At 36.0% G+C, this 26,020-nt stretch overlaps 2 protein-coding genes and 1 pseudogene across 9 annotated transcripts in view; 1 reads left to right on the top strand and 2 right to left on the bottom strand.

The window, feature by feature from the left end:
* Window positions 1-4,253, bottom strand: part of LOC131439671 (zinc finger protein 569) — a 67,117-nt gene extending 62,864 nt beyond the window's left edge. For 4 of the 7 annotated variants that reach the window (XM_058610975.1, XM_058610976.1, XM_058610977.1 and 1 more), the window contains exons 1-2: window positions 4,017-4,248; window positions 2,432-2,715 (exon numbers count right to left, since the gene is read on the bottom strand). In XM_058610975.1, coding sequence (XP_058466958.1) covers window positions 2,432-2,557 — 126 coding nt within the window. In that variant the 5' untranslated portion in view covers window positions 2,558-2,715; window positions 4,017-4,248. Of the gene's footprint in view, window positions 1-2,431; window positions 2,716-3,576; window positions 3,994-4,016 lie in introns of those variants that run through there. The other 3 variants (XM_058610970.1, XM_058610972.1, XM_058610971.1) reach the window with 3 other exon arrangements.
* Window positions 4,254-9,434: 5,181 nt separating this feature from the next.
* Window positions 9,435-9,534, bottom strand: LOC131439728 (U6 spliceosomal RNA; annotated as a pseudogene).
* An 11,199-nt stretch (window positions 9,535-20,733) lies between these two features.
* On the top strand, window positions 20,734-24,163 carry LOC131437653 (ADP-ribosylation factor-binding protein GGA2). 2 transcript variants are annotated; one of them, XM_058607141.1, is made up of 7 exons: window positions 20,734-20,888; window positions 20,947-21,107; window positions 21,162-21,299; window positions 21,358-21,832; window positions 22,018-22,080; window positions 22,532-23,039; window positions 23,099-24,163. In XM_058607141.1, exons 1-7 carry the CDS (start codon window positions 20,855-20,857, stop codon window positions 23,832-23,834), a joined length of 2,115 nt encoding a protein of 704 aa, XP_058463124.1. In that variant the 5' UTR covers window positions 20,734-20,854; the 3' UTR covers window positions 23,835-24,163. The 2 variants fall into 2 exon arrangements, with proteins under 2 accessions (XP_058463124.1, XP_058463125.1); XM_058607142.1 differs by lacking the exon at window positions 22,018-22,080.
* The last annotated feature ends 1,857 nt before the right edge of the window (window positions 24,164-26,020 follow it).

A 26,020-nucleotide genomic window follows, 5' to 3' on the forward strand; every position in this document is an offset into this window, starting at 1 on the left:
GATCAAAATATGAAAAATAATATAAGAGCGATTAGAAAACTAAACAACCAGTCAAAAATGTGTTGCCGATCTAATTCGGCAGTTCATTGTGCCGAGCTCGAGAATCTGTTTTAATGTATGTAGAAATTCTTGTAATAGTTTGGAGTGTGGCACGTAAAGCTCTAGCACAGGGGTTCCCAAAGTGGTCGATATAGACCCCCTGGGGTCTATATCCTTTTTGCGGGGGTCGATGTAAACGAAAACTGACTATGGGGGTCGAAGAGGTCTAGAAATCGACCCCCTATTGTTTGATATAAATTGCTTTTTGAAATATTCATGCTAAAAAGTTGTTTTTTTGACCATCCGCAGAAATTGGTATTTTACATCAATATTAAAAAAGCAAGAAATTTTATTTTCAAAGGAATTTGTTAATGGGGGTCTGAGGTTAAATAGTTTGGGATCCCTTGCTCTAGCAGATTTATCTACATTGTAAACAAGGTAATTTCAATGGATTTTCGCAAGATTTTTTTTTGTTTCTATTGTAGAGGCTTTAATATTAATATCATTCACCTCCTCGGAACAGAAAAAACTTTCTGACCCTATGTGCGGGGTTGGGAATCGAACCCAGGCGGGCTGCGTGAAAGGCATCGACTTACCCATCACGCTATACCAGTCCCCAGAATTTCGCAAGATGATTTTAATCAGTCACAATATAGTCTTTAAAGACAAGAACAAGAGTTTTGCCAGGTTGATCTTAAATCTTAAAATAAATAGAAATCTTCTTCGAAGAATTAAGAATATTTTTTTCATAAATGTATGTTAAACGAAGGGATGGTTTAGTATAACAAAAAATAACTGATAATGGAAATTAGGGGAAAAGAAACTCCAGCAACTGTGGCCATTTACGTCATGGAAACAGGAACCGAGTGGATCTATTCTTGACTATTTTTTTCCGACGGATTCCACAAGAAGGTTTTTTTGCGAGGTTTGTCCGGTTCGGAGAAAGATGAACACTACCAATCTCCTAGTGAAACCCAGCACCACAGAAAAACTGTAGAGATCTAAATGACACTTTAAGGGGGACCCTTTATCCTTAATCGACACGAATCTTTTTTTGTGAGATAATGAACAGAAAATTACAATATTTCATTCTATAATTACAAAAAATTCTTGATATTGTTTTATATTTACTCTGTTTTTCATGTTTTTAAATTTGTAGGTTTTTATATAGCTATATATTCAACATTTAAACCGGAATAGTTTCTAGAAGGTTTTGTTCGCTATTAAAACAGACCCTAACTATAGATAGCCATAAACCATTAGTGTTTTTAATTGACTACTATGATCGATCATTTTATTAACAGTGTCATGAAAAATGTTATTCCAAGTTTTTGGTAAGATTCGTCATAAATGTGTTTATATTATGTTTGTTTACCTTTTTTCAATAAATAGGTATAGAATTCGCTCCAACTAACGAATATTTTTTCGAAGTTCGGAAAAGCATGTGTTTTATTCGTATTCACGTCATCCAGTTATGTCCCTGGCAGTACCCACCAGTCTTTTTTAGTAACTGAAATATTCTTATTGCTTTTGATGCATCTTTCAATAGTCGTCACTTCTAAGAATTTGTCCTGAGAGTAACTTTATGCAATTGTAAGATATTTGGTATCAAAAAAACATGTTTTCGATTTTTCAAGATCGAACATTGTAGAATTTTGATTGGGTATAACATGGTTCAGGTGCATAGGGACTTTTTGAGGTAGTTGATCTATCAAGCACTATTTTTTTTAAAATATAGGAGGATAAAATATGGGACGAATGGACCACCAACCTATGAAAGTTTCATAGGATATTACCTAAAACTTAACACAGAACCGACGATATTATTTCACGACAAACCACATTAATTTTCCTGTTGAGCTCTGTCCGTAGCAGTTGTGGTTTTGGAAATCATCAGTATTAGAGGACTATTTCTTGTTGCGTTACTGACAGCAGTCAGCCGATCCAGCCGCCAGGCATAGGAATGTGTGTGCGCGCCTCGAAGGAACCTGCTGGCTAGTACCATACATTCGAGCCTGATGAAAACAGATTCAACGAAGTGGATTGATAGATGCGAGAAACGAGACGAGCCTGAGGGCGCCGTTGGTGGTGTTGAGTGAAAGCAACATACACGCGGTGTGAGTTACACAATGTGCTTGTGTGATATGATAATGTTGAAATTTGCTGCACATCAGCACAGAAACAAGTGGACGGCAGTGACTTGTTCACAACATTAATCCCTGTATGTGGTATCGGTTACCGCCTTTCAATGTTGTGGAAAATGGCAAAATCGTGGACGGGCCTTAGATGTTGAGTATTTTTGGCGGGAAAGAACAGTAGATTCGAAAGCAATACTAGTCACAATTATTCAGTTCATGTTCTCGTTCAGTCAAAGCTAAAAATGCACACTTACCGTCGCATCACTCACGGTGTAGTTGATGTTGGGGCTGATCTCTACCACCGACTCAGTACGGGAGTTATCGGCGAAACCCCATGTGTAGTTGAAACTTGCGGGCGGATTCGTTTGAGCCGCGCACATGTTGATTCCTTATCTGTCGTTGCCTTTTCAATATCAGTCGATCAATTCGAACACTTTACACACGCAAGTCCTACACGTTTTGCGTAGTCAAAATTCACTTTTTTCTTATCGTTTACAATAAATCATCTACGGGATGACGTGTGTCATGTGGGTATAATCTGAAAACAAGAGAACAGATGGATTTCATTGAAACAGCTGTCGAAACACTTGTTTTTTTTTTTGAAGGTTTTGAAATAATTGTTTCCGCATTTTAAGACTGCACATCATATGCTACATCATGTAAGGAACAAATAGCATAATCCAGGTATTCATTTTTAGAAGAAGAATCGAACATATTCGAAAATCACATGATCATTCATTGTCGACGTCCGAGTTCTTGTTCAATAAGACAATTTTACTTATTTTCATTGTTATGGCGTTTTCGCTTAAAGCTGCAGCCAAAAGTTTCGATCTGAAAACCTGTAAAATTGACATCAATTCAAATCAAATTGAAATTAATTGAAGCAAGAAAACCAATTTGTTTAAATATAAAACAAAATTGTATTCCCATTGTTTGACTAACCAAACGAAGGCACCATTCAATATTCATTTCATTATTAAAAGAGCTTGAGCTCAATATTCATTTCATTATCAAAAGAATCGAAAAAATGTTTGTTTACACCCTACGTCCAACTGTGCAAATTTTGCGAATAGTTTTATTACAATCACACTGAACTGACAATTTAGTAGGTAATTGTATCGTCAGATCGTAAGAAAAAAAAAATCGATTACGCCACACGCGTACACGCACGAATATTTCAACCCACATATACACGAGGTACTGGTAGACCAGCAGGCAAAAATAGGTAGGATCAAATAGAACACACAGTAGTGTTTCCCGCACACACCCCGACAGTGCAAGGATAAAATCAAAATTCGAACGAGCAAAAATAAAAAAAAATCAACACTTCACTGTGTGTGCACATGGGCGCACGATATGAGCAAATTGAAAATTCAATTTTTCACTTTCTTGCACTTACACTTTCACGCAACTACTCGGTCTCTCCATACCACTCCGCTCAGGCAAACTGAGCTTCGTCACCGATAACGTTTTGACTGATAACACTTTTTTTTCGTTTTCAACAGGCCAAAGTGGCTGCAATGTCGCCGGGGTGAAATATATTCATGGACGACGCCATTTTATGAAAGAATTTTGCCCGTGACGCTGATTCGGCTATGGCGCGCACAATCGGGAAAAAGGCATCGGTAGAAATATTAAAATTAAATATCGCTTTGAGTAAACTCATTTAGTGCAAACTGCTTTTGTGTATGTTTTTGTCGTTTGCTAAAAATGCAGCTAAGTGCACAGCCGAAGCGACAGATGAGTGTCCGCGCGCGAGAAATGTCGCTGTGTGTTGCCCAGCAGCTATACTTCTCCACTCTGATAGATTTTCTATGGCGTCGCAAATACACACTATACCTTTTTCAATTCACGCAGCCTACTGCTGAAAAAGCGGCTGCAGTTCTTCTCTGTTTGCAAAGGGAGCTCTTGTGGTGGTGGTGGCATGTGAGAGTGTACAAACGCGAGGGGGAAAAACTCACTAAAAAAATAACCAAGGATTTGGTGCTGGATCACCGCTATAGTATTGAACGGGATATGCGAACCAAACACCTAGCGAAGAGTGCACACTACACACAACTGGATCTGTCTGCAGCACTACGAATACTACTGAAGTCCGGGCAATTTTCTTGTGTTCGGAGCGCCGCTTAGAAACTCGTTGTTCGGTTCGGTATATCATCCTTGTTACCTATACATATGTATATAAAAAGAGCGTCTATATACACGAAGCGGCAGTCAAATGATGCTTACTAATGACAGTGTGGCCAATGTATTTTATCATGTTGAAATTTTTAATCTACAAACCTTTAACAGTAATAAACGTTTAATTGAAAATCGTTGTTATAATTAAAAAACGCCCATAATACACTTAGCAGCTTTTTTTTATATAATAGTTTTTATAAGCCAAAGTAAATAATATTTCATTGGCACAATGACGCAAAAATGGAGTGTAGAGGCGCTTTTTGTTTAAAGATGATAGGGTAACAGAGGTTTTTTGGTCCATTTTAGGAATGATTTTATTTTGACCCACTTTGTAAAACTATCTACCAAATGTTGTAATATCTTTGAAAAATCATTCCGCAATAGGTAATTTAATATGATTAGCTTCAAATTGATGCAACATGGGGTACTTAACATAGACTAAATCCATAAAGTTTTTTAGGTGGGTCAAAATATATAAAGTGGCCAAAATACCTCTGTTACCCTACTTTCAGCAATAGCTGTAAAATCGGCATGAAAATTTTTGATTTCTTCACCTTTTTAATGATTTCTCATAAAAACGGGCGAATTCATTTGAAGATTCATAATTTAGAATGGAGCATTATACTTGATTCAATACCAATTTTCAAATGCCCGGAAATAACAAAAAAGTATCCAAAATAAATGGTACTCGCTAAACATTATAGTACTCTAGAAATCAACACTACACTGGTTTTTGTTCAAAAAAATGTTGATCCTAAAAAACCTAACCTTACCCAATTTCACACATTTCTGAAGATTTCCCATGTTTAATCGTAGTTTACACTAAAAAAAGTAGTAGTAATCACTTTGAAATTGATTTTCTTCTACTCCGAGTTTACTTTAATTGGAGATATTTATTTGTACTATTGAATAAACGAAAAAATCGTTGCAAATCACGACGGCCGATATGAACATTTTTGAAAGAACCCTCCTTTTCTTGGTTCCATTTTTCAATGATAGGTGCTACCGGTAATTCAGTTTCGCGACAATGTGCCAATTTATTGGACACCCTACAAAAATTATTTCAAGAAGAGCAAAATTCGCAAAAGTGAAAGATAAAATGTAATACCAAAGTTTCGATATTACAAAACCGGGAGAATGCGGTCGTTACTGATTTGAATGAGATTTACTCGACGTCGTATTGGGCTAACGAATGTATCGTTGAAGAACCTCTTATTAATTTTCCTATTCGTGATTTTTTTCATTAGACAATCATGGAATATGCAAAAATGGATGATTTTTAAATATAATTCATTCAAATTGATTCAGGTAGTTAACAAAAGCGCACTTCATCGCCTGCGTAGCATATTCGACAACGTTCTCGAAACCAGAAGTACCAACAATTAACATTACTCTATTACTCTGGAAGTGTAAATCATTTGATCTTAAAACTTGATCCACAAGCCAATAGGAGCTTTCAAACGAGACTGAGCATATTAAAATCGGTTAAGTCATCTCCAAGAAAATTGAACGTACAGGAAAAATGTGAAAATGAACACATACACACTTAAAACCATTTCTTGAGCTCGGCATAATAAAATGCCGAAACTGATCAGCAACACGTAAATTTGCTGATTGCTCAGTAATCAATACGCATGTTCCTGAACTTCGTTAAATGTATTCACTGATATTTCGGTAAAATGCTTCACTTTGCCGGAATTTGGCATAATTGCTTGCTGAATTTATCAGTAAACAACAGATATGCCGACATCAGCAGAGACGTTTGCCGAGGTTTCGGAATATGTGCTAGCTGTTGCCGAGATTCAGCACGACAGCTGTCATTTATTGCCGCGTTCGAGTGTAAAAATGAATAATCTTCGAAGAAGCGTGGAAAAACTTGCAAGTAAAAATATTGAATAAATATAGTGACATGTTTCGCTTTATAAAAAGCGACTTTATCAGAGCACTCGCGATTATAAGGGAAAAACACCCAACACGGGGCTCAAAGCGTCCTCGAGACAAAACTTTGGGGGATATGCGAAAAAATAATCCAATGCATGGAATAATTCAATAGATCAAAGTAAGTTTATTTTTTGAACAATATCGTCTATGCATCATTAAATATTGAACATTTTTGTAAGCCAAAAATCAATGTATATTTTTATTTTCATATTTCCAGCTCGACTCAAGGTAGCCGCATCTAGAAACGCCGCTTTTTTATGCTACATGTTTTCAGGTAGAGGCTTTAAGCACTACTGGCAACAAATTTGTAAGCCTCCTTTAAGTGGTAATAAAATGAATTTTTGATCCTGAATAGCGTGTTTATAATGTAGAGAAATTACAAACAAAATTAATTGACTAGATTTTTTATTACTGATGATTCGGTAATTTATTTTTTTCATTTTTTTGTTTTATTGGATTGCCGAATATTCAGTGAACGTTTCACTGAGCAAACAGTAAATCTTATACTGACGATTTCGGCAATATTTGACGTTTGTCAAATTTCAGGGTGCCGAGACGCTCAGTTATTTTATTTTTGCCGAGATGATTGCTGATTACTCGGCTGTGCGAATCTCGGCATTTTTTTGCCGAGACTCAGCTAAAAAATTTAAGTGTGTACATACTCATGCACATACGGACATTTTCCTATCTCGTCGAACTGAGTCGAATGGTATATTACAATATGGAATTCATCAGATCTCCGGAGCTGATGGATACTCGGTTTCTCCAGCCATTCTATATTCTTTCTTTAGAGAAGGGCGACAAACTAATGAGATCCTCAATTTTCATAGTTCAGTTAGGTATAAAATAAATTATGAATGAAATGAAATGACGTCCGATTTTTGCAAAACCGCGACCAACTGATGACTTCACATTTATTTTGTTCTAGATTACTTCGACAATGAAAAATCGTGATGCCACATATGTAGAAAATTTTCTACATGTATGAACACTGCTCTTCAACAGAAAATTTATGCGTTTTCCGACCAGATGAAGAAATTAGTCATAATATGTCAAACAATCCATATATGTTTTTTTCTTTTTATCACCAATATTAGAATAATATCCAATTCCGTAAAAAAAAGATATCGTTCCACGAACAATCAAGCGCACATTACTCTAAGCTAAAATTATAACTCGGCCAACCAACCCCAATGAATGTTTTCGAGAACATTCACGATTTAAAAAAAAAACAATAATTGAAGTTACACTGAAAACCGATATACAATTTTGTAGAGTTTTGAAAATTCTTGTCAGCGGTACCAGGTTTTTGGAAATGGGATGTAAATTTATTCGCTTCGGCTGTGGGGTTACAAACCTACAAACTTTTCATACCGGACGAATTAGGCTATGGTGCCCAAATGAACACTAGTAACGCTGTAGGAATCATCGAAATGATAGGTTCCCGTCTATCGAGATGATAGGATAGCTTGTAACCCAAGCGACAGATTCCTTTACGGTAACCAATTTGCAACGAAAGATACTAGTATCTTCTATTGCAAGTTCTCCAGAGAATTTGTCACTCAGGCAGGAAATGTACTTCACCCGGTAACCAGTCAATCATTGGGTCGTGCGTTTGTATCGTATCGGTATTTTGTCATCCTAAAAACTGCTTCTGTGTTATCAATTTCTTCGTTAACGAAACTTTGGAAAATTTTGTATTGTATCCGCTTCGGTTCTGGCCCTGCTTTCTTATATAGCCTTCTATGTCTGAAGCGATACATATGATTATTGTTTTAATTATCTAGAAATGATAGGTCTATTAACACTAACTTCTCTAATCTGCTTTGATTGTTTCTATCTTTGTTGATGTTACGCATGATAATATATCAGAAAATGTATAAACAAAATAAAAAAATGCACTTAAAATACCGTACTGAAGATGAGTGAGGGAAGCATTAGTATTGGACTGAGTGAAAGTAACGAATGTGATCATATGGCCAACTGCATACTGCAAAAAAGATAAAATTTGATTAGTAAATCGCTTCTCTTACATATATCAAAGCGTAGCATACATAGAATAAGAAACATATCCATTTCATTATTTCCCTTCTGTGTATGGTTTCCTCTTTTTGTCAGACATCACCCAAGGCACCATTAGTGTGCATCCTTCTCCATTGAGTAAGGATACAGGCAAGCTCTGGGACCGTGACAGTATCATTCAATCTGTCTCAAGGTTGTGCTAATGTCCAGGATAAATTTAGAATTTGGCTCGAGTTAGTTTAAACAACGCAATAAATTTCCAATCTGAGAAACATCAAAAATCATCTTGATTGTGGGGCCCGTAAAAAAATAAGCCATTGATTTTACAGCATAAACAATTGATTCACAATTTGGTTACAATACATTTTATTGTATCTTGACAAGATTTTTTTCACTTCTAACGATTCAATATATTGTTTCTAAGATTCACAATTGAATTTATTGTACACGTGGTGTTTCAAACAATATGCAAACTGTACATTTGATTGTTTTCCAAAAAAACCATGCATGAGAAAGGTTTATGATTTGAATTGTTACGATACTTAACAATCTGTACATTCTATTGTAAAAAGCATGTTCACAATTAATCGAATATTGTGTAACATAACATTAAAATGTTTTTCAATTGTCAAAGCAAAATTGTGGAAGGTTTTGTAACAACAAATCGTATTGATTTTCTACAATATTCTTTTATTCGGGGGCAACTTAGTAAAACCAAGCTGCATTTTAGAACAAACTGAACTAAATATTGTGTGCAAGTTTGCAAGTTTCAAGACAATCCTGAATGTGGAGTATTTGAAAGCTCACACTGATGTGTATTCGTACGAGCTTTAATAGAAAGCTTTTCATACACGGGAATTTATTCAGTTTATGTTTGAAATTGGTTTATACCAGAAATATTAGGTTCTTCAGTGCTTTATTACAATAAATAATTTACCTTCTTCTCGTGTGTTCTGTAGATTTCGTATGACTTTAAAGTTAAAAAATGGAAAAGTCTTATAAAGTTTTAAGTCATGACTAACTGGTCCAACAAGGGACACAACACAAAACAAGACGACCAAGCTCGATTGATCGTTTTTTTAGTTTCTTTTAATGTACAAGACCATCCGCATTAAAAATGAGGAACACTTCATGATTTGCGTATTATCCTTGCGCAGGGGCTTAATCTTCTCTATATCGTTCCAATTTTGGTAATTTTCCAGCCGAAGCTAGTGAGTTTTAAAAAGTATCTTCGTACCATGGCAGATAGACAAGTAGTAGTAAAAAATTGAAATTATAGCATTTAGCATTGCCGCAATTGAAAAAACATTTTTATCGTAGGTATTTAAAAATAAGCAGTATCATAAAAAGTTGTTTCCTATGAATATTACAATAATTTCTCATCTAGCGAAATTATAGAAAAAAACCGTTTTGAGGGGTAAGGCCACGTGTTCAAAAATAGGACAATTTCAGAAACGTTTTCCGGAAATATAGTGAAAGCTATCGAAACTTATTTTTCAGTGTTTAATCAAGTGTACTTCAACGAAAAAAAAAGTTACATAACTCTGACACAAAATAGCCTCTTCATGACCAAGTTGCTGCGGCTAGTTTTCCGGGAAGTCCAAAACGGGCGAACCGGCTGTGTCTTCAAATTCAAGGCAGGAACAAGAACCAAAGTTTTTTTTTCAAGTATATATCATAAACTAGTATATCAAGTAGAGGATTTTGAAGATATTGTTTGTATTGTTCATAAAGAAAAGTTTTCAACATATCAAGACACCCCTACGTCCCGTGAAAAAAAATAAACCATTGATTTTACAGCATAAACAATTAATTCACAATTAGATCTATGGGTTACAATGCATATTATTGTATCTTGACAAGATTTTTTTTTTCATTTCCAACGATTCAATATATTGTTTCTTCGATTCTACAATTGAATTTATTGTACACGTGGTGTTTCAAACAATATGCAAACTGTACATTTGCTTGTTTTTCACGAAAACATGTATGAGAAAATTTTATGATTTGAATTGTTACGATACTTAACAACCTATACATTCTATTGTAAAAAGCAAGTTCACAATTAATTGAATAGTGTATAACAATACATTAAAATATTTTTCAATGGTCAAAACAAAAATACTTCTCCCTGTGGTTTCCATTTTGGAAGTTTTTGACCATTATTTCCGGTACATGCAAAACCGGATTCCGGGTACCGGTATATACTGTGATATAAAGGAATTTGTTTACCTTTTTTGAGAAACTGGCTCATCTTTCTTCTTCATCACATTCTTCTATAAAAGCAAACTTTGGAGTTTTTTTCATTCACCACCCAAGTGAAACATTTGTTGTGCCTAATAAATACTGATTGGAACGAACAAATCCTATGCGATTAACTAATTAGTTAGTTTTGTCGTTTGAGGTTTTTCAATATCTACCTGATTTTCTCAATATTTCTCTAAAAAAATCATTATGTAAAAACCCAAATTTGTTTTTTGCCTTTCTCATATAGAAAGACTATGCAATCGCAGTGAAAACCGACTTTACTACAAGCGAGACCCGGACGGCCGAGTGTCATATACCATTCGACTCAGTACGTCGAGATAACAAAATGTGTGTGTGTGTGTGTGTGTGTGTGTGTGTGTGTGTGTGTGTGTGTGTGTGTGTGTGTGTGTGTGTGTGTGTGTGTGTGTGTGTGTGTGTGTGAGTGTGTGTGTGTGTGTGTGTGTGTGTGTGTGTTTGTGTGTGTGTGTGTGTGACAAATAATGTGACTAAATTTTCTCAGATATGGCTGAACCAATTTTCACAAACGCAGATTCAAATAGAAGGTCTTAAGGTCCTATAAAAACTTCCTGGGTTTCATTTGGATCCGACTTCCGGTTCCGGAATTACAGGGTGATATGCACAAAAAAATGAAAAAATAGTCACACACGCTTCTCAAAGATGGCTGAACCGATTTTCACAACCTTAGCTTGAAATGAAAGGTCTAACAACCTCATACAATTTTCCTGAATTTCATTTGGATCCGAGTTTCGGTTCCGGAATTACAAGGAAATATGTGCAAATTTATGAAAAAATGCGCAATCAATTTTCTCGGAAATTTTTCAACAAACTAAGGAGCAAATAAAAGGTCTTTAAACTCTTTAAAAAATTCCCGAAAAGTTTATCCAGATCCGACTTCCGGTTCCGGTATTACGGCGCGATCAGTGAAAATTTTCAATTTCATGAGTTTTTTCACAAGCGATGGCGGAACTAGGTGCGCATTTTTATAAAAATAACTGCTAAATGCATCTAATTGGCAGACCTTGTTAGTTAGTGAATATATAAAACTACTTTGGGACAACTAGTCCCCAGTTTCCGCTTCGGAAAGTAACGATAATAGTGAAGCAAAACTCCAAAAACGTAACCCACTTCGAATTCTCATCAACTGTTAAACCGATTTTCACGAATCATAATTCAAATTAAAGCTCTCATTGTCTTTAAATATACTGTGCAATTTCATCGTTATCTGACTTCTGGTTCCGAAATTATAGGGCGATGAGTGTCAAAACATTCAAATTCAAAATGACGATGCCAAAATAGTACGCAACACGTGCGGTTTTGCTCCATTCACAGAGTGCTTTTTTCAATTTCGTATAGCTGCACGGGTTGCCATATTAAAATATATATTTTTCAGATGAAAAATATGTAAATTTTTAATTCTTTCATCCAATTTGTACCTACTTGTTATTGTTATTATAAAATCATGATAACGATGCTTTTCAATAGAAATGCATTTATTGCCTTTCTCATATAGAAAGTTTATACAATCACTTGAAAAATTGACCAGTGGAAATTGACCCGAAAGGAGTGTTCTGTATCATTCGACACAGTTCATCGAGCTGAATAATGCATTTGGTTGTTTGTGTATGTGTGTGAGTATATGTCAAATAATGTCACTCATAAAATAAAAAGTCTCGTAGTCCCATAGGTTGCTATTTAATTTCACACCGTCATTTAGAGCGACGAAGGGTAAAATTCTTCTAGATTTGGCTTTAAACTGATTCAATTTGTAGGTTATACTAAACGAACCGACTTTGGCTATACTGGTTCCAAGTTACCGGTTCCAGAAGTACGAGAAATAGTGATCAAAAAGTTCAAAACGAGACTCACTCAATTTTCTCGAAGATGATTTGATCTATTTCCAAAACAGTTCACAAATTTAAAAGGTTATGTTAGTTTATACCCAAAGAAAGTTTCTTATTTGATTTAGAATTGAACAAAAAAAATTTTTCGCTGAATCTTCTAGTGATGTTTTTGAAAATATTAGTAATATGAGAAAGGCATCATTACACCACTAGGTGGATGAAAATAGTTTTTTCTATTTTTTTCTCAGCGTGCATGAGTATTGTTAAGAGTATTTTAATATGGTATTGAAATTTCATAAAACGAACATGGGAAAAGTTAAATAATGTCTTTAATTTGATACCCTGATGGTTTTTAGGTAATCGGTTGAATGGATGAATTTTGCCGAATTTTTTCATGTGATTACAAGCAAGAAGGTCCCATCGAAGTTTGATAGAGCAACAACGCGTCAAAACTTTGCCCACACATCGTGAAAATCCGAAATACTCACATGCCGGAAAATGTCGACAAAATTGTTTCCAACCTGATAAAAGTAACGGAGTGTCGTTTTCATTCAAAAATTGAACTAAAAATGTTTAAACTATGACGATATGAAACACAAGCGTACTAGACTATGATGCATGAAGATGCGGGTGAAGTTTGAATGTTTGGTACCGGATGATAAATCCTACGTCAATACAGACTTTTGACAGTTTGGACGGGCTTTTGAAACAGAAATGACGAATATACCACACAATAAAAAACACATTTATTGATAGTAATTTCTTAAGTATTGCAGAGAAAAAACTTTATTTTTATGCTGCAAATTCGACAATAGATCATTTACCAAGAGTTCAACATCTGGAATCGGCAATCCAATTTAAGCATGTAAGCGAAACTAACCGCGTGCATTTGAATCATTACTCGCGATCAAGCTTCGCCGCAGGAAGGCATGCCAAAAAAAAATCCTTAAATTCATTACCAGCAAAATATGAAGAAGTAATTTTGAAGCTGTCAAAACCTGTGGTTCCTGTCTTAATTTTATTAACTGCTACATGCTTCTCGGGAGAACAGCAAGAAGTAAACACCTTTTTACTGGCAGAAAACGTACACGTGTATAGTTTTAAAATTGTACCTAGAAGCAAACAATAATTTCTTTTCAGTGCATTCAAGTAGGCAAATCCGTTATCAAAATTTGATACATTTTTTTCGAAACCTATAAGTTACCAGTGAATAGCAGAATATTTGCTTGTATATTTAATTTGATAACGGAAATTGATTGCACATTTTCGCGAAATTTTTTGTATCTTATGTTTTCGTTGTGCCATCTTTTCCCGAAAGATTCCGGTCCTGATTTATTGCTTTACCAAAATCTCTCAGCAGGAATCCGGGTTTCGCTTCGTCTTCTGGTTCTTGAAATGCAGAAGATGATAAAAAATAAGGAAAAGGGAAAACTAGCACTTATTGTTGCCGGTAAGAGACCCGTACGATATTACCTTTGGCTTCAATTTGCCAAAAGCATGCTAATCGTTGCCTAATTTATGTTTTTCTTATTATACTATCAGACCGCATGATTCGAAAAAGTGAGGTTTTTAGCTTCATGTCTTATATCATTTTCAGACGGTTCTGATGTTCGTCATGCTGGAATTGTGACGACAGTGCTTTTCTTTGGTATGTTCGTTAATTTAAAGCAATCAATTTCAAATATATTCTTCGCTCCAAATTGAAATTGATGGTTGTTATTTGCGTGAAAATATCATGTTTAAGATGTCCTCAAGTAGCTCGATATACACATACTATTATTTCCTGACATTCATGAGGTTATGTAACAGGTTTTATAATTCTTCGATTAGGTTAAAAGAAAGGTTTAGTGCTACATCGAAGTAATATGTGATGTTCAAACCAAGATAATTTATTATTTCTCAAGCAAATGAAATCAATATCCGAACCGCTCAAGGCAATGAACGATAAAAAAATAACTGAAAGATATTATTTAAATTGTACATTTGTTTACATGTCAATTTATTTATATTTACGTTTCGCATTTTGTTTGCCCAGGAGGCGAATGAACACATGGTTAGAATGTCTATAATTGAAATAAATTTTACAAAATAATCCCTCTCCTTAGAACCAGTTTGCCAAACCGATAGCTGGTATTGCTCAAACTAATGGTATGAGTAAATGGAAAAAATTGATGAATATGAAATCCATTTCAGCAATAGTTATTTCATCGAATGGATCATTCTGTTAATACCCTTATTTCCGATCATTTAGTGTGATAATATTTTTCACTGCTCCGCTATTCTTACATTAATTTACGACTTCAACATGGTTGGTTACCGAAGTTGATCTTTCATATATGAACACACCGAAAGTTTTGTTAAATGATTGTCATAGTTTAACTGATCGTTCAAAAAATTGATAAATTGCTGAATTGCGAAACGTTCAGCTGTGTATAAATCTGGTGAAATTATTAGGAAAAATAAGTGTTAAAAGCGTGACAATGTTTGCACCATTAGCAGGCCTGTACATTGTCTCACGGCGTACCTGAGCGTTCATGACGTCGATGATGAGTTTCACATCTCGCCTCTTCATCGGGTCTCATTTCGTATCGGCAGCATACGTTGATGATGCTGTAATTTAAGAAAAGGCATTTAATAATCATCTTCGGTTATGACTGAGCTGCCGGCGGGCGCATGTATAGGTACGCCGGACCCGACATAAAATTCATATCTTTGGCAACGATATTCCTCACCGAGCTTTTCGCACCGTATCAACTGTGTCGGGTCCGGCATACCTATACATGTGCACGCCCGTGCTCAGCCATAGCCGAAGAGAGAAAAAGTCAACACCGGAGAGCTCTGATCGGCCGAATGCGGAGTGCCCTTAACCAAAACTTCTAAGCTACTTTTAGAATACATTGTTCAGCTGCACATAGTTAGAATCGGACGAGAATAAGCGACCGTTTGTTGCTTTGGAGAGAATCCCCACAGCAGCGTGCTAATCCGTGATGCTCAAACGGGTTATTGAGAGAAATTCGCTCTCACCCTGGTGTCCATTCTATGTTAAATAAACGTGCCGGTTTTCTGTTGCTGAGATGATATCCGTCTCTCTTTAATGGCACTGATTGAATCGTGTAAAGAGTTAGTAGAGAGCGTTCTTCGACACGATGAAATTCATCCTTGGTTTTAAGTAATTGTGGTTGCTTGGGTCCCATCCAACAAAGTATCAGCAATGCTACGACATCGAATTTCCGAGATCGCACTCATCGTTCGCCCTCATCCTCTCATTCTGCAACTACTTCGGAAGGCGGTTTTCACATTCACTTCATCTGATTTTCCCTATCACGCACAGTGAAATAATCACTGTAGCGAAAAAAGATTATTTTCTCACTAATCCAAACTCGACAATGAGTGATTTCTCTTCAAAAAATAGGTAAACCTGATTTTCAGTGTAAATTTTCCAGTACCGACAAATACTTTCGAGAACAAATAAAGAGATATTGTCACTTGCTTTTACGATCATTTGAAAAATTTCACAGAGAAACTCCATTTTTACTAATTGTTCCCGTAAGAAGTAAACTTCCAACAGGAGTCCCCCGTTGATCCAGTATGTTGGACCGTCCAAGGAACGACCAATAAATTCGGAAACGCGTAATTTTGTCGTGAATACGACTTAGTATACTAAGGGGCACCTTTTCAAAATTTAAATCAATCGTGAAAATCTCTTGTTATACTTAACGCAACCATTTTTTCTCCATGCTTTCGGAAATATGATCAGAAATTTATGATAATCGATTAGTAGTTCGTTTCTCCGCATCTATAAGGGAAATACGTTTCTTCGCCATTTCCTTCACTTTTTCCTTTCGTCCAATTATTTCTGGGCTCTCTCTGGCGGCAGCTCCGTGAGTTTTTTTTTTGCAATTTTTGCATTTTGTCGTATTTTGACATTGTTCAGGATGATGTGTCTCTCCGCAGTTTTTGCACGACGGTTTACCCAGGCAAAATTTTTGTGTGTGTCCATACTTTCAACACCTGAAGTATTATTTGAAAGGGTATATACAAGCAAGCCTTACACAATGGAGTTGTGTAATGCCATTTCTTTGGCAAAAATTAAAAATGACATTAATACTATTGTAAGGGTCGCTATAAGCGGACTTTACACGATCAATAAAAGTGTCATTACTAAAAAATAATATCATTTCAATGAACGTGTATGGTACAGTAATGATGCAAATTTGAAATATGTATCATTACTTAGTCATCATTAAAAATAACAAAAATAATTCTCGTGTAAGGACCGCTATAAAGTTCGACTCTAAAAGCGCATCAGTATATTTTTATACGTTCTGGAAGCTCTCGTCCCTGAATAGTAACTTTTATGTTCGTAGTGTCAACAATCTTATCGAGTTTTCCCTTTTTTTAATGTGCTCGACTTTTACAACATGATATTCGCATTCAATGTGGTTTGTTAAGTCATCTTCCTCGAAGCCAATTGGCACAAAGCAAAGTGTTTGCTTATGGTTTATCAGTAAAAAAAATTCCAAGGTTCTTCTGGCTGATCTCGAGTTTTTGGAGCTCTGCAAAATCATTTTCGATCATTAGGTCTAATTTGTACCTGAATTTTCCCACTTTTGTGATTTCTTTGCAGTGGTTTAAACCATACAGTAATGGTTAAATCATACAGTAATTAATCCACTGTCACTTGATGATAGGGAATTCCGATTGAAAAATTGATCGGCTTCAGATATGTCAGCTACGAAAGGACTACACAGTCTACTATACAATTTATTTGTTCTGGCGGGCTACTTTATAGGTTCATATCGACCGGATCATTGTGTTTATTGGTCTTTCAGCCTTATTGGTTTGTGTTTTTAGGCTTCCTCTTCAACCTTTTTGTCCTTTGCTTCGGATTTAGAGGTCGTTTAGAAATTGCTCCTGTTTTGTTTTGAGACTGCGCTCCACCGGCAACAGTTTTACCACAGACTAACAGACAGGACACTCAAATTAGATTCTTCAATCATTTTAATGGTCATTTCGAATATTCCTTTATTTGGGACAGTACTCACATGTGTCATGATGCCGCCACGTTACCCTATCAAAACATCCTGTCTGTCATCTAGACTGTGTTTATTTTTTTCATTTACCAACAGAGTTGCCATTCATACAGAATTACCTGTAATGTATTGATTTGTATACGTCCATGCGAATTTCATGCAGGACACAGATTTAATACATATTGCCAAAACTATATACATAATTGTGCCTATTTCTCATCCTCCAACACAAGAACCCGTTTTGTTACAATATTTACTTGCTTCTGGTCTGCCGCCACTTAATTTAGGGTGAAAACTACCAACACAATAAAAAATAGTCTAGATGAACAACGTTGAGTCAAATAAATGGTTACCTTCCAACATCGCGAAAAAGTTGAATATATTATCAACGTAATCCAATAATTTATTGTGACGATTCATTTTCACATATTTTGATGAAATCAGGCATCCCTGCAAGCAGCTGATCGGTGTTGACAAACGAGGGGAAATCAACTAGTGAAAAATCTTTTACATAACACAAGGGGTGTACAGATAGTGAATAGTTCGCGCAGTACAATATAGGTGGAGCTAGTGCATCACGAAAAATTATTTTTTATAAGAATTTACTCATACTGTCATGTCTGTTAGTCTGTGGTTTTACTTCTTGGCAACATTTGCTATCTTGTAAGTCTTTCCGCGGTATTAAACTGTTATAGCTTTTCTTTTTCTGTTGTAGTTTATTCTGGCGATCACTGCTTTTTCAATTTTATACAATGGCTATATTGCCACCATCAAACACTACGTAAAGCAGATGTTTTAAATATATTTTCCTAGTCAATAAATAACGCACGAAACCTTATGTGAATTTTACTTTAGTTTTAGTAATTGGTTTCTAGTAAACGTGTTCGGGAACACGACACGTCGTGATCCTTTCTGTTTTGCTCGATAAACCAATTTCATGCTCCATTTAATAAAGAACTTGAGTCAACAGGCTTTTTTTCGAGTTTACTTTTTCAACCCACCCTAATGATATTTTGTTGCCCAGGTTACTGTAAGGTTTTTTTTACCGTCACTGCTAACCTCAATCGGATGAACACATTTTGGCAATTCAGCGGTACTGTTTGTAAACAGACAGTTTGTTTGATTGTATGTTGACAAACGGATGAGAACGTTCACGGTCCATATCGCCTAAATAGAGTTTCAAAATATTTGTTAACGATTCATTTTAGAGATTTATTGATTAAAAGTGGCTAGTTGTGAAGTGTAAAGATGATTGTTTGAGATGTGTTCCTCGATTTTGTTTAAACTTGTTTGTAAACAGTACCGCTGAACCGACGACACGACCAGGCACTCCGAAGAAAAATCAGAATAAAATGTGTCTGTGAGTGATTTTCCGTCAATTACCACAAATATAGCGACCCCTTGATAATGATAAAATAATCTGTTTAGGTAACACTGTTCTGGTTGCTATGCGTTATTTGTCAAGAAACCGCAATTATAGAAATAAACAAACCAATAGGAAAAGTTTCCCGATCCATTGTCAGTATTCACGAAAATGCAAGAAAAAAGGATTAGGTTCGAAATAAAGCGATATATTCTCTTGTGTGCAGTTATGTATTTCCAAATCTGTTGCAACACAAAACGAAACTGAATTTTCAATCATGTATATTTGCTAATAATGAAGTAAAATTACTGTTTCTAGAACTCGAAAAAAATTTGGAGCAGGATGTTTATTTCGTCTATTATGCATTCAATTAAGAGCAAAAACATTATTTCGTAACACTAGAAGAACCCTCACAGAAGTTTAAATCAATGGGAAAAGAACGATAATGAAATTGCTGCGTTCTGTGATATCGATTTGAAACCCAATTATTAAATTTAAGCTATTTTCAAATATGCTTTATACATTGAGTCAGTAACAAAAAAAAAATGTATTTATTTATGTTATTTCTCTGCTAAATCATGCTAAAAAGCTTAGGTACAGTGGTTAAATGCGTTCTTAGGTACAGTGGTTAAATGCGCGACTGGTATATCGATTCGGAGTTAGTTTTGTTTATCTACATAAACATGCCTTTGAACAACAGTATCCAAGGTATCTGTTATTCGAAATCAATAATTTATAAAATCGAGTTGCCAGTTTCGACATATTTTCGAGTAATTTCGTTTTGACATTTCGAGTTACTGAGGGGTAGTCAGATTTGCGATACAGTTTTAATAGACGAGTGGCAGGTCGAGTCGTCGGCTGAACTGTCAAGGATGAATTCTTGTTCATTTGTGACGTCACGAAAAAAAATCTAATGCCCGGTAAAAAATGAACGGCGATCCTAATGAAAAATGGGTGGCCAACATATTTCCCGATGAAAACAAAACAATATGTAAAGCCACACGTGGCATCAGGTAACTATCACCGGCATGGAACGGTTATCGAACAACAACATTAATTGTAAGCAATTATAACAACAATATTAAGGGACACAACGTCAAGTTCACGGAACATTTTGACGTCGGGTACATAATTAATATTCGGCTAAAAAATTATTAAATTATTATTTTTTAAATTTAATAACATATTCTAAGGCCCACTGCGTTAAGCTATAGGATGCCGAGGGCATTTTTTAACTACTAAAAATTAGAGTAATTTCTTCAATTTCATTATCTGATTTCGAGGAGATCAGCTTTGGGAGATCTATTCTCCAACTAGTCGTCGGCAGTGGCAGGTCGGTTGGAACTTGTAGGCTGAATTAAACCTCTGAATCGTGTTTAATGCAGGCGTTTCCTGATGAAACAAACCAATCTCATTTGCATTTGTGGTTGTAAGTGAGCTGTCAGAATAGTCAATAGGTCTTACAAGCCAGTTGTCGTATGTTCGAGCCTCGACCTGGAAGGATTCTTAGTGTCAGTAGGATCGTAGCACCAGCCATGCAATGGTAATGTACGCTCTGAATCGACGGCGAAGTCAGAAGGTAAATTTATACAAAAGGAATGTAATACCAAGGCTTGGACTTTGGTGTAATGATGCCCTTTCTCGTAGAGTGCCTATAACCAGAGTGACGACATCTCATCCGTAATTTTGGCAACAATTCAAATCATTCCATTAGCTTTACATTGAATTGACAGGTCGTTTGCTCGTTTGGAACTGGGAGCTGTCATTCCAAACGAACAGCTGTCGCCACTCTGATTATAGTCACTCTTCTTAAAGATATTTGATTTTTTTATATGGCATCTCTGCTCTCGATTGTAAGCGGCGCACATCTCATTTGTTTTGACATTGTTTTGCGAAAAGCGATTTGACAGAAATAAAATCGAATTTTGCAGTGAAAAGGTCATCAGGTCTACGATTTATTGCAAAAATTGTTACATTTTGCTTTAAGAATAGTTTTAATTATAGTCTGAATTCAGTTTTGATTGAATTATGGATCCTGACACTGCACTCGATAGCTATTTGGGTAAGATTGTTCTGTTTTAGTTATCGATCAAAGGTATTAAATCTACCGCAACCTACAGGCAAAGCGGTCCACCCAAGTAATACCGATTTAGATATTTCGGCAATTGATCAATTTTGCCTTACTTTGAAAAAGAACCCCAGTTTCATGCACAGGGCCACACAGCTGCTTGCGAAACGTATCCAATCGAGTAGCACAAAGGAAGCGTTATTTACTCTAGAGGTAACAAAACGAAAATATATAGTTTTACTCTAATTGCCAATGTTGGCATTTTAGGCTCTAGAGGAATGCATGGAAACCTGTGGTATAGAGTTCAGGTCGGAAATTAATAAATTTCGTTTTTTAAACGAATTGATCAAATTAGTTTCTAGAAAATTTGATGGAGATAAAACTCCGAGAGAAGTTTCTGAAAGGGTATGCGGCATTAGTTGGTCGTAGTTGATGTTTAAAAAAAATAGCTTGTATGTTTCAGATTCTTAATATTTTATTAACATGGACGAATAAATATGAAAGCTGCAATAAAATTCAGGAAGCATATAATTTGCTTAAAACTCAAGGAATAGAGCACCAGCCACAGCAGAACGTAGTAGTAAAGAGTACGCCCAAGAGTGATTCCCGTGGGAGTTTGGAGGATAGCGAACTCGCAAAGCTCCGAAAATTGATTAATAGTTCAAAGCAGGAGGATCGCGACATGGCAAATCTACTGATTCAGAATTTTTATCGCGATGACGAAAGACGAACACAGATGAAGGCTCGTCGTCTATCTGAACTACAAAAGGTGTCGGAGAATACCAAACTTCTTGACGAAATGCTTTCACAATATCGAGCTGATGAGAGTTCAGAAGAAGAGCTAGCCATAATTAGAGATATTTTCCAATCCTGCGAAGGAATGCATCCAACAATTATTCGCCTAGCAGAAGAAACACAGCACAGTGAGGGGATGTTAGGTGAGTGTTTTTTTTATTGGCTCAGTTTGGGTATACATCACTCCAAATTACCTTGTAAGAGATTCAAAATTGCAAATGTTGACGTTCGGTAGTTGACAGAAGAACTTTCGGATCGCTATCCGTACGTAGTTTACATTCCCTTTTCATAAACACATATTTTCACTACCTTATTCATTTTAATGCAGATCTATCTCACACGAACGGAGCAAAAAATCTAGCTAAATTTTGGACTCTAGCTCGCGATTTTGGTTAGTAGCATCAGTTATTAAAAAATTGTATGGTTTGCCTTTTCATGTGATTGATTTTGCAGTTTTAATCAATTTTCTTTTCGCTACGCTTCAAGCGAACAATTGATATTGCTTTTTGTGTTGGCAGTTTGGAGTGAGTATAAAATTTTAGCACGCTTTTTTACTATTCAATGCTCGATTAGAGTGGAAAACAAGACAAGAGATAATAAATTAAATTTGAAAATTTTCTGCAGTATTGTTTTAGTTTATGTCTGATTTTGATTGATTTGATTGAATGAGAGAATTAATTAGGTATTGATTAGGTTGAGAATTTATTTTAAATATATCGATAGAAATATTTTGCCTTTTGCACAATTTTAACATACAATTGATTTTAAATTAACAGCTTAAAATTATTATTTTACATTAACGAAAAGTTACCAATGAAAATGTTGTACTTTTACCATTTCAGAAAAAATTTTCGAGGTTAACGATAATCTTACCCAGGTGTTGGATAAGTATCGACAGCTAATACTGAATAATAATAAGCAAACCGGACGGAAGTTTGATCCGTCTCCCACAAAATCATCGTTACCTTCTAAATCTCAGTCAAACGCTTCGCTCGAAACATCATACACAGCAAACGTGGTTGGATCGGATCCACTTGATACACTATTCGATATCTCTACGATTCCTTCGAATAGTGATGCGGCACGAAGTACTTTCGAGGATCTCAGTGAAATATTTTCTACGTCTGTCAGCACAGACGAATCACATAAAAAATCTGATTTGTCGTCATCAAAAGCTGCTGCTCTGAATACTGAAACCATTCTGACTCCAGTGATGATCAACAATGGTCCTGCACCAAGTAATATTTTTCCTGGTGTTTCCACAACCACTAATGGCCTCAACAAATATCGTGATCTAAACAACTTATTACAGACTAATAATGTCAATGGGAAAATGGAAAATTCTCCAAAGTAAGTTAACTGTTTGGCCGTAGAGTAAGAAACCATAATAATGTATGACCTTTTCGTAGAACAACACCAACCAATATTGTAGATAGAAGATCTGTAAGTTTAAATACTAAATCTACTATAGTAGAGTCATCTGCTAGTACAGAGAAATCTATTCCGGGTCTGGATTTACTGGTGAGCGGTATGAAGTCCACACTACTGTCCAACAACACGTCAGCGGAATCCCAGGACGAGCCTATTTCCGACAGAATTCATGCAATTGAGGTGGACGATATATTATTGGAAACCGTTGCTCATGAAGTTCCACAATCTTGCATAAATGCAGCGGAAGATTCTCCAGTATTGATTTCTGTAAAGCCACAATTCAAATCGTTAGCAGAGATTGTAATTGATTTAGACAATATTCAGCCTAGTCGGGAACCATCGCGCACCGTTTGGGATGATAAAGAAGGCCTTCAAATTACGCTGAATTTCGCAAAGGACCATCCTCGGTCGGACGTGTCTGTGATTGTAATTTCCACCATCAACCAGGGTCGGGTCGAAATTCCGGAGTTCCATTTCGATGCAAGTGTTCGAAAACCGTGCAAACTTCGTCTATTGCCAGCTTCGGGCTCTAGTCTTCCCGGTACTAAACCTTTCCGTCCACCTGCTGACGGAATCACACAGGTTCTTCTGCTGGCCAATCCTAACGGAGAACCAGTCGATCTGACTTGTATACTTAACTACTGTGTGGGTGACGATCCGGATCCAATTAAAGAGTCAATCGTTATAACTGGTGTACCATTCACTAGAGAATAGTACGGCTGGATTGGGATTGGTAGAAAAATCACAAATCATAGAATTCAGCAAACCTCAAATCATTTGAGAAGGCTATAAATGGCAGCATGTGATGGATTAAAGTGAAGTCGAATCAAATTCATGTCTAAGTTCTTAATAACGATTATTTTGGCATATGTTCTTGTAAAATGCATTTAGCTTCGAACGATTGTTTATTGTTCTTTCAAGATGTATGTTTATATATACAATAATTTGGTAGCTGTATATTATGTGTTGTCACGAGTTCATTTTATTCATTTTGATAATACACTATAATAGTTAGGTGCAAATAGGAAAGATTACATTTGAAATGAGCAATGCAAAAATCTTTTTTTAAATATCCGAAAAACCTTTCGTGTAAAAATGGTTACTTTTTCAGATACTTGTGTTTTATATTTGTTGCTTTGAATATCCTGAAATGTTGTTTAAATATTCTGCTCGAAAACTAACTGTATAGTAAGCAAAGACAACGAGAAAACTCAATCATACTGATTGGATAATTAAATTATGTGTGCCAATTAACAAGTTCCTATATTAGATCTCCTCGAGTGTCGAGCCTCGAGTGTGTGCTAGAGGATACGGAAATGCAAACAAACGTAGCTCTACCGTAGGCTATAGTGCCTCTAGCGTAAGTAGAATTTCAAAATCATATTCAGCAAGCTATTGATGAAATTCAATAGTATTTCAAATTGTACTTATTCAGGAGTTGGTTATGTAAGATGGCGAACAACGAAAGAAGCCCCTGACGAAACAGGAAGTTGATATAGATCCGTAACTTGATTTATACATTTTAGTATTTTGAGTGAACGCCTTAACCACCGCGGTGGCACGATTGTCCTCTGCATACAATTGGTTAGAAGCCGAAAATTTTGGTTGGTTGCTTCTTCGCTATCAGATGCTGTTCTTATGCAATGTTCATATCTTTCTTCATGCGGTAGCGCCAATATAAGTAGACTGGTTCGTTCATAATTAAACTATTCGTTATAATCAAACTGCAATAATAAAGATCTCATTTCCTTTTTGATGGAATTGGAATCAAATTATCGGTTTTATAGAGAATTCAAAGCTAGAGTTATATTTATATTGAATACAACGAGATTTTAACCTCATTCAGTAAAAACCATTCAAGCGAAGAGGTTGTGTTTCGATTGTACTGGCTCGTGAGTTAACGGCTGCTACCGAGACAATTCTAAGCTTCAGGTAGTTAAACTGCCCATAGCAAACGCAATATTCGGGGCGTTTCCCGACTGGAAAGCTAGCAACGAAGGCCATCCCGTTCATACGCACAGAGGTGTAGAGACACAGAGGTGCGAGAGCATAGAAGTGACGAGTCACAGAGGTGCCATCGCATAAAGGTGCGAAGACGAAGGGGTGCAAAGGCACAGAGGTGCTAAAGCAACCCAGTGCTGATCTACCAGGTACCAGAATTTGTACGCTGCGTAGGATCAAAAGAGACGGCATATATCGCGAGGTGCTACACTGCAAGCATCGCATTTGATCGCCACCAAGAGCAAAAGCACTGTACCTGGGGTCAGGTACAGCAAGTGCAGTGGTGTTCACAACGACGGCAGAGCAACTGAGATAGCAGTAAACGACAGAAGACTGCCAATTGGAAACAGCAAAAGACTGCCAATTGGAAATCGTTGGAAGAGCTTCACGTCGTTCTTCACGATAAAGGAACAGAGACATCAGCTACAAGGTAGATTTAATTTAATTTATTTTTTATTTCTTATATCTGAAATTTTACTAAACATAAGTTTTTATTTTGGTATTATTAATTTACAAAAAAAAATTTAATGTAATGGATGATCTCATGGAAGATCATCCGAATCCGATTCCGGATACTAGTAAAAGTTTAAATACTCCGAGGGCTAAACATTATCCACAGGGTACCACTGGGCCATGGATAGTCTATCTTCGAAAAAAAGAAAAGATTTTAAACTTGATGCAAATTACAAAGGATTTGACATCACATTTCTCTGAAGTTAAAGAAATCTGTAAGGTTAATAGAGATAAAATTCGAGTTGTAGTTAACGACTTGAAACAGGCAAACGATATTGTAACCTGTAAATTATTTGCTATTGAATATCGAGTTTACATTCCATCGAAGGAGGTAGAAATTGACGGTGTTGTGACTGAAGCAAGTCTGACAGCAGATGATTTACTTA

The sequence above is a fragment of the Malaya genurostris genome, chromosome 3, assembly GCF_030247185.1.
Source record: "Malaya genurostris strain Urasoe2022 chromosome 3, Malgen_1.1, whole genome shotgun sequence".
NCBI classification, from domain to species: domain Eukaryota; kingdom Metazoa; phylum Arthropoda; class Insecta; order Diptera; family Culicidae; genus Malaya; species Malaya genurostris.

Bases quoted from the DNA above. Each gene is read 5' to 3' on its own strand.
- LOC131437653 (XM_058607141.1), top strand. From the start codon at position 20,855: ATGGATCCTGACACTGCACTCGATAGCTATTTGG. The intron at 20,889-20,946 runs GTAAGATTGTTC...CGCAACCTACAG, and splicing joins TGCACTCGATAGCTATTTGG to GCAAAGCGGTCCACCCAAGT. The intron at 21,300-21,357 runs GTATGCGGCATT...TGTATGTTTCAG, and splicing joins CGAGAGAAGTTTCTGAAAGG to ATTCTTAATATTTTATTAAC.